Below are 14,963 nucleotides of genomic sequence, written 5' to 3'. Positions count from 1 at the left end.
ACTTACCAAAAACAAGAATGAACAGTGTATTTAAAGATACCACCCAGAAGACATGTTCCTAAAGGAAAAAAAGCATCAACAAAGCATATTCAATTCATATTTAATATATGTTTAATTGGACTATTCCACTTATTTAGCTAGAACCAAATACTAAAAACAGCTAAGATTGAAATTTTCCCTCTATTGTTTTGGGATTTCAATCTAGACATAATATGTAATTTTCATTTTTCATTAGCTAGCTCATACAACTAAGCCTAATACAACTCAAAAATGTTACATGTAGAAAAAACAAATTCATTTATAAATACTTCCTTTTTAGAAATAATCTAACACAAATTACATAGATTTTCATAAATACCAGATTTCATTTAAATCAAATGACACCAAAAATTTCAAATGGAGAAAAATTTGAAAGCCAAATTAATTGTAAACATCACGTTAATGTCAACTGCAGTGTTTCTTTCAACATCTACTCTTCTTTCTTGACACCTACAAGGCCACTACTGCCTGGCTACCTCTCCTTTGGAAAACTCTAGCTTGATCTCCCTCTGGTCCCCCCACTCCCTGTGGTGCGCTAATTTTCTTTGTCCTGTCTCACCTGACCATCTGGTCACCTCCCACAGTTACATACTGTCGCCTCTAAGGTGACAGCTGTCTACCTATTCCTTCAGCCATGTTGCACACACTTTAGCTATGCCCCATGCTGACACTGACCAGACTGCCCAAGTCCATTCATTTATGCCCACGACCTTCCCTAACCATCAGGTTAAATGATCCTTCGAAAGATCTTTTGTCTAAAAAAAGGATTTCTCTGTTCAGGTCCCCTAATCTTCCACAAATCCAACCAGCAAGAAGGGTAATTAGTTTGTAAATGACTACTACATTTCTTCTCACCATGCTGGCTCAATTTTTTCAACCTCTCTGCCTTAAGGGCTCCTAAATTTTCCCTATCCCCAACATATTTTATGCTTCAACCTCTAAGTTATCTTCACTGAAAATCTCCTGCTGACAAACTCCACTCCACTAAGAAAGACCTAATCAAACTCCCTTTTGTGCCCCTTGTGTCCTGTGCACACTTTTTGTCACTGAGTCTCCAAAACGTTCCTTGTTTACATGTGCATTTCTCTCTACCTCAATATAGTGCATCTTTGAGAACAGGGACCCTGTCTCATTCACCACTGAACTCCCCAGTGCCTATCACAATAGCTAGCACACGTCTTCATATTAAATATTTTTTACTAAAATAATGAATTCATCCTGTCAAAAGTTTTTTCAATAATTCAAATGGGTTTCAGTCAACACCACTACCTTAACGACTTCTGTCCGTCATTTATGAGGAACTGGCAGGGTAATAAATATAAATCAGTATGTGGCCAAATAATGCTTTCTATACTGACTGTGATCAAACCATGACTAGAAGCTCATTAATACCACATTCCCACTAAACTGTGGAATTATACCAGATATGTTCCTAAAAATCTACACACTGCTAAATTCAACATCCTCTTCTGGTTAACATCTGGAGCCAGCCTGAGGAGAAGGCCAACACTGAGGACAGCAAAGGAGATAGATGGAGATATCTGGGTCTCTGAGGACATTGTTGGGCTTACGGATCAAGCAACCTCAAGCTCATTCTTCCTCCGGACTTCCTGTTTTATTAATGTTCCAACCAGTAGGGTTCTGCTACCTGCAGCCAAAGTCATCTTAAGCTATTTAAAAATCTCAAATGGCAAATAACTTCATATTACAGGACCTGAAAACAGCATCATTTCTTCTTTAAAGAACAACTTCTTTAAAGAATTGCTCTCACCTTAGAGTTGCAACCTTTACTAATAAGGCAGAGTTCCTAGGTAAAGATAGGTGGGGTTCAGCAAACAGGAAAACCTAACATCAGCCTGGGGTGTCTAACTGTGTAAATATGAAAAACCACTTTGCTTCCACCAGTACAGGCAATAAACACTGCAAGATGGAACTTTAAAAGACCAAGTTCTTTTTAACTACCATTAACTTTGAAGTTTATTTTCTTTACTAAAAATCAAATATTTAATAATTTTTAAAAAATAGTTATTACCTTTATGCTTTTTTAATATTTTCAGCACACTAAACATACAATCTTCAACATATAAAGTAATCAAAAGCCAAAAGGCATCTTGACCTTTACTACATACTATAAATGTGAAGTTTCTGAATCACTAAGACAACTCCAATTCTGTTATTAAAAAGAATTCGCTTTGGCGGGGTGCAGTGGCTCACGCCTGTAATCCCAGCACTCTGGGAAACCGAGGTGGGTGGATCACGAGGTCAGGAGATTGAGACCATCCTAACACGGTGAAACTTCATCTCTACTGAAAATACAAAAAATTAGCTGGGCGTGGTGGCCGGCTCCTATAGTCCCAGCTACTCGAGAGGCTAAAGCAGGAGAATGGTGTGAACCTAGGAAGCAGAGGATACAGTGAGCCGAGATCTCGCCACTGCACTCCAGCCTGAGTGACAGAGTGAGACTCTGTTATAAAAATAAATACATAAATAAATTAATTAGTTTCACTTACCAGAAAAACTAGTGATCCATCAAGTCCTAGCATCTAAAAATAAACAAAAACGATAAGCATTAAGATTCAACAGAACTTTCTATCCTAATTTATGAAAAGCCTCATTTTCTTTTCAATATCTTTAAATATAGTCCTCCATCCACAACTTTCCATTACTTCCTATCATTTTCCGAAAATAAAAAAATTTGTTTCTGAATGACAGTTTTATATTTTGAGTCTCCTTTTACTCAAAATTACATGATTTATAAAGTCTAAAAAAATTCCATCTTGGATTCGTTACTGAAGATATAGAGCTAATTAAGACTACTTCATAATATAACTGTATTATTTTGTCAACTGAAGCATGAAAATACTATTTAAATTTAAATTGTTATTTTGTTTTTCAAAAGTCCACAATTTCAGGTAAAACATTTCCTAAATGGAACAAGGTTTCGTAAGAGAGAAGAAAAAGCCATCAACATCACAATATTTTCACCACAAACAGTATATCACTTAACTTTCACTAGGAATGAAAATTCCAGGCCGGGCGCGGTGGCTCAAGCCTGTAATCCCAGCACTTTGGGAGGCCGAGACGGGTGGATCACGAGGTCGGGAGATCGAGACCATCCTGGCTAACACCGTGAAACCCCGTCTCTACTAAAAATACAAAAAACTAGCCGGGCGAGGTGGCGGGCGCCTGTAGTCCCAGCTACTCTGGAGGCTGAGGCAGGAGAATGGCCTAAACCCGGGAGGCGGAGCTTGCAGTGAGCTGAGATCTGGCCACTGCACTCCAGCCCGGGCTACAGAGCAAGACTCCGTCTCAAAAAAAAAAAAAAAAAAAAAAAAAGAAAATTCCAGTAACTTTTCATCAACTGTAACCATAACATCTAAATATAACAAAGTTTAAAATATATTTTAGGATTAAAACACCAGGATACTTGACAGAAAAAGGTCTTACTCTTTCCCATGTAAGCTCTTCAGCAGCTCGGTCCCATTCTAAAGCATTCCAATTCATGTCATCTGAAAATATAATTGCAATTTAAAGATTACTAATGGAATTTGAACTAAAAATAATAAATAATAAAAAAATAATAAAATGCACTAAAAATGGTAAAACTTAGTACTTTGTAAGCTGTTGTTGAGAAGCTAAGCCACATTTCCATACCGAGTATTTGCTTGTCAGGGAACAAATAAGAATAAAAACATACATATAAATAAATACTACATATAAAGTAATGTAATCCTAGATTGAGATAAATGCCAGAAAGGGAACAAACAGGGTTATGTGAAAGAGAGGAATTCAATAGCTCTAAGCCAGGAAAGAATCTGGCAGATTTGAGAAAAGGAAACCAGGGGACGAGGACATTCTGAGTAATGATATGGGTAGCAGAAGACAGAAATCAGATCATACAAGAGGAATGTGGAGTCTGGATTTTATTCTTTAGTAATGGGAAAACTACTAAAAGATTTAAAGGCAGCAGAGTAATATGAATTATGTGGAGCAAGAATGGAAGGAGAAAGAATAGTTAGGAGCTACTGTATTAGATCAAGGGAGAGAAATAATAGCCAGACCCAAAGGTAGCAGCAAGCTGTATTCGCAGAGCCTCTGACCTCTCCCTGCAAAGGTTCCCTGTTACCATTACACAAGCCACTTTTCATCATCCTTCAGAGGTCTCAGCTCAAATACCAGGTACTCTGAGCTACCTGGGAAACCTTATTTAAGACAGGTCTCGGCTGGGCAAAATGGCTCATGCCTGTAATCTTAGCACTTTGGGAGGCTGAGGCAGGAGGATCACTTGCACCCAGGAGTTCAAGACCAGCCAGGACAACAGGGAGAACCCATCTTTACCAAGGAAAACAAAAACAAAAACAAAATTAGCTGGGCATGGTGGCACACACCTGTGGTCCCAGCTACTTGGGGAGTTCAGGTAGGAGGATCACTTGAGCCCAAAAGGTCAAGGCTGCAGTGAGCTGTGTTCCTGCCACTGTACTCCAGCCCGGGTGACAGGGCAAAACCTTGTCTCAAAAAAAAGTAAATTAATTAAATAGGTCTCTCCCCAACGGCATCCTCAGAGCAACCTGCACAACACTTATCACACAACATGTCTTTCCTACTTTTTCACTAAACCAGAAACTCCAGGAATGCAGCAGTCTAATGTTTTGGTCGCAGTTACATGCTCAGCGTCTAACAGAGTGCCTGACACAAAGAGACAATCAAGTATCAGGCATGCCAAGCAGACCTAGAGACAGCGCAAAGCTTGACAGAAAAACTGTGGTGGGAGGGAGGAGGGGAAGTGAGTGACCGACAGCTGACTGGCAGACTCTGTCTTGGATCTTTTTTTTTTTTTTGAGACCCAATCTTGCTCTGTCACCCAGGCTGGAGTGCAGTGACATGATCTCAGCTCCCTGCAACCTCTGCCTCCTGGGTTCAAGTGATTCTCCTATCTCAGCCTCCCAAGTAGCTGGGATTACAGGTGTGTGCCACCACGCCCAGCTAATTTTTGTATTTTTAGTAGAGATGGGGTTTCACCATGTTGGCCAAGCTGGTCTCAAACTCCTGACGACCTCAAGTGATCTACCCACCTCCTGTCTTGGATCTTATTTTATATGCTAGAGTTTACACTGCTAGAAAATGAGACATTGATTTATTTGGATGGCACCTTGTCTGCAGTATACACTTCAAGATTCTTTTTCAATTTTAAAAATTGCACTGACTCAAGGGACATGGAAAGACAGAAGCAAATGAATGTGGTAAATCTGTACCAAAGTCCTTTATTTTAAAAAAAGTAGTACCTAATCCAACTTAAAAAATAATTTCTTCCTATCTATCCTATAAAAAAAGTCCCTGTGTAAAAAGAATTTTAAAACATAAAACATGCTGTTTCATAGAAAAAAACATATTTATGTACATCCATAAATGCCAGTTTGCCAAAATAAAGTAAAAATAAGTTAGAAATAGAACTTCACAACATTAAAATTTGAAAATGCCAGCCCTTTTCCTCAATGCAAGTTGAGAACAGATTTGCAGTGCTGAAGACTGAGGACACACAAGCAGCCATTACCCTGGGCTCCGTTATTAGCATCTGCCGCATCTTCCACACCAGCGTCATCTTCCTCCTCATTGTCCTCCTCCTCCTCTTCTGCCTGGTCATCCTGGGCATCAGGGTTTTCCCCCACCACTGCATTCTCAGCTGGTGGGTTAGCAGGCTGATCAGCAGCAACATTTTCTGCACCATTTCCTCCTGCTGGAGCCTAAAATCACAGAAAAGCCCAGAAATTTAGATCCACTTGTCTGTTTTGCTCTGTTTCCAAATCACATTATTCTTGCTAAAACAAACAAACAAACTAGGCCAGGTGTAGTGGCTCATGCCTGTAATCCTGGCACTTTGGGAGGCGACGGCAGGCAGATTGCTTGAGCCCAAGAGTTCAAGACCAGCCTGGCCAGCACAGCAAGACCCTGTCTCTACATAAAATTAAGAAGTTAGCCAGGCATGGTGGTTTGCGCCTGTAGTCCCAGCTACTCAGGAGGCTGAGGTAGGAGGATCTCTTGAGCCCGGAGGTTGTAAGGCTGCAGTTAGGTGGGATCATGCCACTGCACGCCAGCCTGAGTGACAGAGCAAGACCCAATCTCAAAAAAACAAAACAAACAAAAAACTAGAAAACAAATATAAACTCTACCAAACACTTTTTAAAAAGAAAACCTTTCAAAGACATCTTTTTTAAATGTATCCGATGTGGGATCAATTTTAGTATATAGGAACATAACCTCACTTCATAGTGCACATATTCGTTCAGTATAATTTAGCGGATTAACAGTTCACAAACCATTATAGAAAATGGTTAACAAACCTTACTCTCTTAAAAACATCATTCTGTAGTCCTCCTTATAGGACAGCCTTTGTCTTTATTGACAGCATCAGGGATGAAAATACATTTTTTTAAAAATGCACATACATATATACATATACGCAACTTAATTCTGTTAACAAACACTTGAGGAAATGTTTTCAAACTTCTGCTCAGTGGGTAAGATTGTGCACATGGACTTTAGTATACCCCCAATGCCGTCCCTACTCTAGCTAGAAAATTAAGAGGCAAAGTTATAACAACACTTTCTTGATTTTTCACATCTCTCTTCATCTTCACCCAAACCTTTCCACACTGCCCTCCTTTCTAATAACAAAAGAACATTTATGAGGGACATGGAAGTCAAGAGTTTGAGTCTTAGAGAGAGACAATAATTCTCATGACCTACCTAAGTAAAATCAATTTTGGAGAAGGGGAGTTACCTCATTTTGGTGATGTCCCGCAGCATTGAAGGGTGGGGCAGCGTGCTCCAACCAAATTGGTGCTCCCCCATGGACTATCTGCTCTCTCAACCACACCAGGCTGATGAATGCACACAGTGTGCATGTCACCACAAAACAACCCTGCAAACAATCTGCCAACAAATTTTCCCTATTAAAAAAAAAAGTACATATAATTACTCCAAAGAACACTTAAAATTAGGAAAATAAAGATAAAATGTTTTATTTTACACTAAGTCTCAGGAAAAAAACAGCCAGAAAAATAAATAATAATTTTTTGGATGAAAATCTCAAGTTTCTCCAACAGAACTATTTGTGATTATGGTGAAATTCTATTTATAAGAGAACCTATACATATTTATATACTTGTATTATGTATCTTATTTAGGCATCAAATACCATCAAAACTATATGGAAATTACCTATCCATAGCCTATCTTTTGAAAATGGCCTAGAAACAGAAAGGCAGAAAGCAAAGAAGACAAAAGCAGTCTAATACTTGACAAAGGCCATGCATTAAACTTATGTAATTTACCAAAGGTTAAAAACTCTGTCCAACTCTAAGAATTTCTGTATCCTTATTTTACACACGTTTAAAAATGTGATTAGCTGACACCTGAACTCACACAAATTAATAGAATCATCAAATCAGAAAAGAGGAGAAGCTCCTCCAGACAAGTCTAATGACAACATAAAGAAATGAAGGTTAAGAGATATTCAGGATGCCATATGTAAGACAAAGAGGTCTATTACAAATTTTATAGAAGTTTGTCACTTGGCCAGGCGTGGTAGCTCATGCCTGTAATCCCAGCACTTTGGGAGGCCAAGGCAGGCGGATCACTTGAGGTCAGGAGTTTGAGACCAGCCTGGCCAACACAGTGAAACCCCATCTGTACTAAAAATACAAAAATTAGCCAGGCATGATGGTGTGTGCCTATAATTCCAGCTACTCGGGAGGCTGAAGCAGGAGAATGGCTTGAACCCAGGAGGTGGGGGTTGCAGTGAGCCAAGATTGAGCCACCGCACTCCAGCATGGGTACAGAGTGAGACTCTATCTCAAAAAAAAAAGTTTTTCATTCAGAAAGCAAATCAAGTTTTGATGCTAACTGCAAATATACCAAAAGTGTATTCGTTTCTCAACAAATCCAGAAAGGTGAAGTACGGTTCCTTTGGTAATCATACAAGAAAATGCATCACATGTTGTGATACCAAGGACCACTTTCTCCTTTTCCTCTCTTACTTAAGAGGCTTATCTTTCCTTCCCTAGTCCATGTTTATGATTTCAGAATTATTCACAGATAACTCAAACACCTCTGAACTATCAGCCACTGGAAAATCCATTATTTTAATGGAATCACTTTTTTCCTCCATAGAAAACCTGAGAAGGGTCAATCTGGTAGACCTTGACCCACCAGCACCAAACTTAAACTAAACTGGCATGGCTCCTAGAAAATATAGTCTGCAGTATGTCCTGAATCAAAAGAGGAATCCTAACTACCACCTTACTAAGGAACTCTCCAGGCTATTACATTCTGAAAGGTTTGGACCAAAATATCCCCTTTATATCTTCCTTGCCATCAGCAATAATCCTAACTGTTTGTTACAGATTTTAAACATTTGGTGACAAACTCTAGTCCTTTTCACTTATTCCTTTAATCTGGGCTGGTTTTGTGAATCCTGGAGAGAAGTGATGCTGCCTAAGTTCCAGAGCCCAGAGGAGGGCTTGCAAGCTTCCTCTCTTGCCCTTTTAGAATGCTGCCCTGAGACTACCATGTAAAGAAGCCCCACTAGCATTCCAGAAGATAAGAGGCCATAAGGAGGAGAACCAAGGCATCTCAGATAAACCACCTTAGATCATTAAGTCTCAGTAAAACAGCTGAGTGACCTAAGCAAGCCCAATAGTTGAAAAGTTCAGCTGAGCCCAGCCCAAACTGCTGACCCCAGAATTATAAGCAAATAAAATGGTAGTTGTTTTAAACCACTAAGGTTTGGGACAGTTTGTTTTGCAGCAATAGATAACTGATACAGTGCACCTAGAGATGACCTCAATTACTGAGCTACAGAATATATAGAAACTGATAAGACACCAAGGAAATTTAAAGTAAAATTTCACAGAAAAAAAAAATTCTGTAGAGTACAAAATATTACTGAAAAAAAAAAGTAGTTTGGCCACAACGGCTATCAGAAAAACTGGCTCAATTTTTCAAACTGTAAAAGGCAGCTTAGGACTATAAAACCAAGCCATGTTTGTAATTTAGTTTGACTAGCCCCACTAGGCTTCCAGTGGTCCTCTGTAGTCAATGAATAGTCTACTGAAAGCAATTCAGGTGACCCTCAAACCAATCAGGTCAGAGGAAAAAAGAAGCCTGCCAATATAAGGCAAGCAAGAATGCTTAATGTCAAGATATAGTAAAGTAACTACAGGCAAGTTTTTAGCATTTATATTCTAATAATCATGGAAAACATTTAAAAAATAAATCTGAGTTCAAATGTGCATGTTAAAAACATATTAAAATGAACTCTTGGCCAAGCACAGTGACTCATGCCTGTAATCTCAGCACTTTGAGACACTGAGGTGGGCAGATTACTTGAGGTTAGGAGTTTGAGATGAGCCTGGCTATCACGGTGAAACTCCATCTTTACTAAAAATTTTTTAAAAATTAGCCTGGCTTGGGACCACACGCCTGTAATCCCAGCTACTCAGGAGGCTGAAGCAGGAGAATCATTTGAACCCACGAGGAAGAAGTTGCAGTGAGCAGAGATCACACCACTGCACCCTACCATAGGTAACAGAGTGAGGATCCATTTAAAAAAAAAAAAAAAAAAAACTCTTATGAACATAAGACAGTAGCATATATCTCAAACTGCATGACAGCCTATTTAGAAAGTCATCCCAGCTGTGCGCGGTGGCTTATGCCTGTAATCCACGTATTTTGGGAGCCCGAAGCGGGTGGATCACCTGAGGTCAGGAGTTTGAGACCAATGTGGCCAACATGGTGAAACTCTGTCTCTACTAAAAATACAAAAATTAGCCAGGCATGGTAGCGGGCTACCAGGGAGGCTGAGGCAGAAGAATCACTTGAACCCAGGAGGCAGAGGTTGCAGTGAGCCGAGATAGCAATACTGCACTCCAGCCTGGACAACAGAACAAGACTCCATCTCAAAAAAAAAAAAAAGAAAGAAAAGTCATCCCATCATTACAAAACAGTCCCATGAAACAGGTATGTTTTAAAATAAATGTCATTTACATTTATCAGCTACTTCTACTGCAGCTAAAACTGTTAGTGTAATAGACATAAATTATTTTTTCTCAAAACAGAAGAATTTACAAATTATAATAAAAACAAATATGCAAGGAAAAAAGCAAGCATCATCTACATCATGCAACATTCATCACACAGGTTCAATACTCACGTCGACAGCATATCTAATGGCAGTGTCAGTAGTGAGCTCACAGAGCCAGTAAACAAGCACTTGTAGATGCGGCCTACCGAAAAAGAGCATGATGGCATACAGTCACAACTCGCATCATGAACTCATATAGCTGCTCAAGAAAGCAGAAGTAAAGTGGAACACCACAAATGCCACTGAAATAAACATTTAGTCTTTACAAACCTAAGTCTCAAAATATTAAATTTTTAAAAACATGATCAAGCACAAATAGAGTGACAATCAAGAGTAAATGTTACACAATCATGTTTAGTGCTTAGATTCTCTCTAGGTTTACTTTTTTTTTTTAAATTGAATGAGCTTAGATATTTGAAAAGCAAAATCTAAAGTAAAGATCTCCAAAATTATAATATAAAGAATTTTTTAAATTCTAGAATTCCAAAATTCATTAAGTCTGCTCATGACAATAAAATGTTTCAGTTTTGGAAGTATAAGTCTTTGAAATTAAGAGAATTTTTCAGTACAGTATGTACTGCAATGCCATAAATGGCAACCTGACAATCAGTATTTTAAAAGCACAGATTCAGAGGTTCTCTAAAATACAGAATATATTACTCTAAATTCTGGCCATTTAGAGAAAGACAAAGTTTGGGTGAATGTACTGCTATCAAGGCAGAAAGTCTTTTAGTTAGGAAGGCAGAATTCTAGACAGAATGAGATAACAGACCACAGATTTGAAAATGGGGCACAAGAATAAAAACCTGAGGCTTTCTTTCAAACCAGTATTTGTGTATTAGCTTAAGCATTCCCTATATAGCCTTGTATCAGAGACTTCAGTTCAGATTTTCAGTGACTTCAATGGCTGTTTTCAAAACCAAGTCAAAATGGAAAGGTAGGAAAAGAATTTCTGTAATAAAAATTACTTACATGTGTTTATAAAATACTCACGCAAGTATGCTTGTAACAATGTAAAACTGACAAACCAAATGTTTAGATAGGTAAATGAATTCATATGCAATAGGCCTTCTTACTACAGAGTGCTGTGCACCGTTAAAAAAAAAAAAAAAAAGGGCAGCAGAACACTCACTTACATGGAAAGACCACCAGAATACGATGCTAAGCTAAAGAGAAAAGTTACAGAATATGTATCGTGTGATGTAATTTAAATTGTGCGTATCTGTATATAAACAAGTCAGAACAGAAAACAAGCTTGTGATTAATAACTGTTAAATCTTATAAGTCCTTACTTTTGCCTATTTCATCTACTGATTTCAGAGAGGCATGTAAGTCTTCCACTATGACTGTGACTGTTTTATGTATTTCAAGGCCCAGTTTTCTGGTTAGCCATTTGCTAACAAAACTATTTTTGTATCTCTTTAGCATTAACCTGTGCTGCTTTGTATTTATCTCTTGTAGTAGTGCAAGTTTTATACCTACACATCTATGAAGCTCTCTAGTAACAGAGAAATCTAATCCCTGATGATTACAGACGTATTTAATTTTATTTCCCTACTTCCTTCCTCCGCCTTCCCTTCCTTTCCTGCCTTTGTTTGAAATTTCCAAATTTTATTTGCTGTTTCCTACTCATCCTATTTCTAGTCTTCTAGCTGTTGCCCTTGAGTTTTGTTATGTCTTTATTAAAGTACATTTTACATAAATCTTAAGCGTACAGATGGGTGAATTCTTAAAATATACATGTCTTGGGTAATCACCACCCAAATCAAGATGTTCAACACTTCCAGCTCCCCAGAAGGCTCCCTCAAGCTTCTTCCGAGGCAAAAGCCCCTGCAAAAGGTAACCACTATTCAGATCTCTATCACTATAGATGAATTTAACCTGTTTTAAAATTTCACACACATGCAATCACACAATTTTGTGCCTGGCTTGTTTTTTGTCAAAGAAATAAAATTCATCCATGTTATTCCATGTCACAATAGTCAGCTCTTTTTCCCTGCTATGTAGTATTCCATTGCATGAATAAACCACAATGTATCCATTCTACTATTAATAGGCATTTGACTGATTTCAGTTTTTAAGTACTATTAATAAAAATGCTGTGGTCGTTCTTATACATATGTTCTTTAGTGAACAGAAACTTCTTGTTCTGTTAGTTATATTCCCAAGAATGGAACTGCTAGATCATAAGGTATTTGTATACAATATTTAGCATCAGCAGATACTGCCAAACAGTTTTCCAAAGTGGTTATAACATATGCACTCCTCCTCGATCACTGTACATGTGTTCTAGATGCTCTACATCCTAAGCAACATTTGGCACTGTCTACTCTTTTTATTTTTAGTCACCCTCCTTCTGCATTTCTCTAACGATGCTGAACACTTTTTCATGTGTTTATTGGCTACTGTCATCCCTTGGTATCCATGGGGAATGGGTTCCAGGAATCTCCTCAATAATAAACAGATGCTCAAATTCCACAGTTAGCATTGCAGAACCCACAGACATGGAGAGCTTAGTATATTTAGCTGTTTTTCCAGAAATACCTGTTCAGACCTTCTGTCCACTGCTTAACTGAGATGTGTTTGCCTTTCTGTTATTGATTTATATACTCTAGATACAAGTCCTTTGTTGGATTATGTGTACTGCAAATATCTTCGCTCATTCTATGGCTTGGTTTGCCTTTCAATTTTTTATTTATTTTTTTTTTTGCGTGCCAGAATTAAATTGCCTTTTATTCTTAAAAGTGTCTAAGGATGAACATAAGTTCTTAACTTTAATTATGTTCAACTTACTAATATTTTCTTTTATGCTTATTCTCCTATATTTTACTTTAGAAGTTTCTTTTTAACTTTCACATTCAGGCTTTTATCTCAAATTAATTTCTGGGTTAGGTTGAGGTCATGGTATGATTCATTTTTTTCTGTATGGCCATCTGGTTGTTGCAATACCATTTACCGAAAAAACCATCTTTTTTCCACTGATCTGTGGTGGCACTTTTGTCATTAATAATGAAACAATGTAGCTGTGAGTCTAATTCTGGGTAGTTGTGAGTCTAGTCTACATTTTTAATGCACAGTTATGCTCTATTTTTCTACCTACATCTAGAACATCTATAATCTCCCCACAAATGAGATAAGCAATTTTAAAAGCTTGAATTTCTATGTTCCTGTCACAATTTCTCCCACATTAAGATCATCTGGAATTTCAGTTCCAGGCTGTTACCCAAAAACTATTAATTATTGTAGATTAACAATCGAGACTTAGCTATATGAAACACTTCTTTGAATCTCACATCTTTCTCTCTTTGATTCCTTGCTCATTTAGTAGAGTATATCCTCAGTTTTTTCAAAAAGGTTTAAGGTGGTAAATTTTCCAATCTCTCACATCTATTGAAACATCTGTAGTTTGTCCTTCCATCTGAGAGTAATTTGCAGGAAGGGAATTTTAGGTTCAAAAACATGAAACTTTGAGTTTCCACTGTCTTCGAGCATTCAACATTGCTAATTTTAAGTCTGATGCCACTTTGATTTTCTTTACTTTGTTGGATAATCTGGAAGCACACAATCTCTATACCTCTATCACCATCGCCACATTACCCAGCTCTGGAAAACTTGAGAATATGTCTAGGTTCATGAGACTTTTCCTTTACCATGGTCAGCTTTCTCTTTCAATCTAAAAGACACCAATTGTTTCCTCATCTCCACTGTCTCTTTTACCTTGTGGAACTACTTACTAGACAGATACTGAAACAACTAGATTAGCCTCCATTTCTCTATATTTACTTCTCATAACTACTTTGTCCCTCTGAGTTTCATCCTGGGAGAATTCCTTCATACAATTTTCTAGCTAACTCACTCTTCAACAGTACCTATATTCTGCTAGTTGGTGTATCTTCCAAGAATTTCATTTCCATAGGTAATCAACATTATTTTACCATATTTTAAGGAGACATGAAGATATTAATTATGCTAATTTAAAATTTTGTTTAATGACTCTTATCTATATACTCTGCCACCCATATACTACATACTTCTCTCCATGACTATAAGAACAACAAAGAATCCAAGAGGATTCTTTGGATTGATTAGGGGGGTTGATTAGCATATCAACCTCCCAAAGAGCCTCCTATATCTGAAAGATAAGCCTCCCAATTATTTAGGACCATTACATGTATGAGTATTTTTTAATTTTATTTTAATTTTATTTGTATTTTATTGAGGTGACATCTCACTCTGTTGCCCAAGCTGGAGTGCAGTAGCGTGATCTCAGCTCACTGAAACCTCTGTCTCGCGGGTTCAAGTGATTCTCCTGTCTTAGCCTCCCGAGTAGCTGGGATTACAGGCGCACACTACCACACCCGGCTAATTTTTGTATTTTTAGTAGAGCCGGGGTTTCACCATGTTGGTCAGGCTGGACTCGAACTCCTGACCTCAAGTGATCCTCCCACCTTGGCCTCCCAAAGTGCTGGGATTACAGACGTGAGCAACCACACCCGGCCATGTGAGTATGTTTTTAAAGGAGGGTTGTGGAATCCCAAAAGAATTCATTTTTTGCAGTCCTTTTTTTTTCCCAAGACAGAGTCTTGCTCTGTTGCCCAAGCTGGAGTGCAGTGGTGCAATCTCAGTTCACTGCAACCTCCGCCTCCTGGGTTCAAGCAATTCTCCTGCCTCAGCCTCCATGTTGGCCAGGCTAGTACTCCTGATCTCGTGATCTGCCTACCTCGGCCTCCCAAAGTGCTGAGATTACAGGAATGAGCCACCATGCCCGGCCATCTTTTGTAGT

At 38.2% G+C, this 14,963-nt stretch overlaps 1 protein-coding gene across 2 annotated transcripts in view; it reads right to left on the bottom strand.

Annotated features, from left to right (window-relative positions):
• The window catches only part of MARCHF6 (membrane associated ring-CH-type finger 6), a 79,781-nt gene that overhangs the window by 37,948 nt on the left and 26,870 nt on the right, over window positions 1–14,963 (bottom strand). For both annotated transcript variants that reach the window (XM_015139735.3, XM_015139736.3), the window contains exons 5-10: window positions 10,250–10,322; window positions 6,818–6,986; window positions 5,591–5,780; window positions 3,487–3,548; window positions 2,550–2,582; window positions 7–58 (exon numbers count right to left, since the gene is read on the bottom strand). In XM_015139735.3, the coding sequence (XP_014995221.1) occupies window positions 7–58; window positions 2,550–2,582; window positions 3,487–3,548; window positions 5,591–5,780; window positions 6,818–6,986; window positions 10,250–10,322 (579 nt within the window). The remainder of the gene's footprint in view (window positions 1–6; window positions 59–2,549; window positions 2,583–3,486; window positions 3,549–5,590; window positions 5,781–6,817; window positions 6,987–10,249; window positions 10,323–14,963) is intronic.

This window comes from Macaca mulatta, chromosome 6, assembly GCF_049350105.2.
Source record: "Macaca mulatta isolate MMU2019108-1 chromosome 6, T2T-MMU8v2.0, whole genome shotgun sequence".
NCBI classification, from domain to species: Eukaryota; Metazoa; Chordata; class Mammalia; order Primates; family Cercopithecidae; genus Macaca; species Macaca mulatta.
This window is presented reverse-complemented; position numbering and strand designations above follow the sequence as displayed.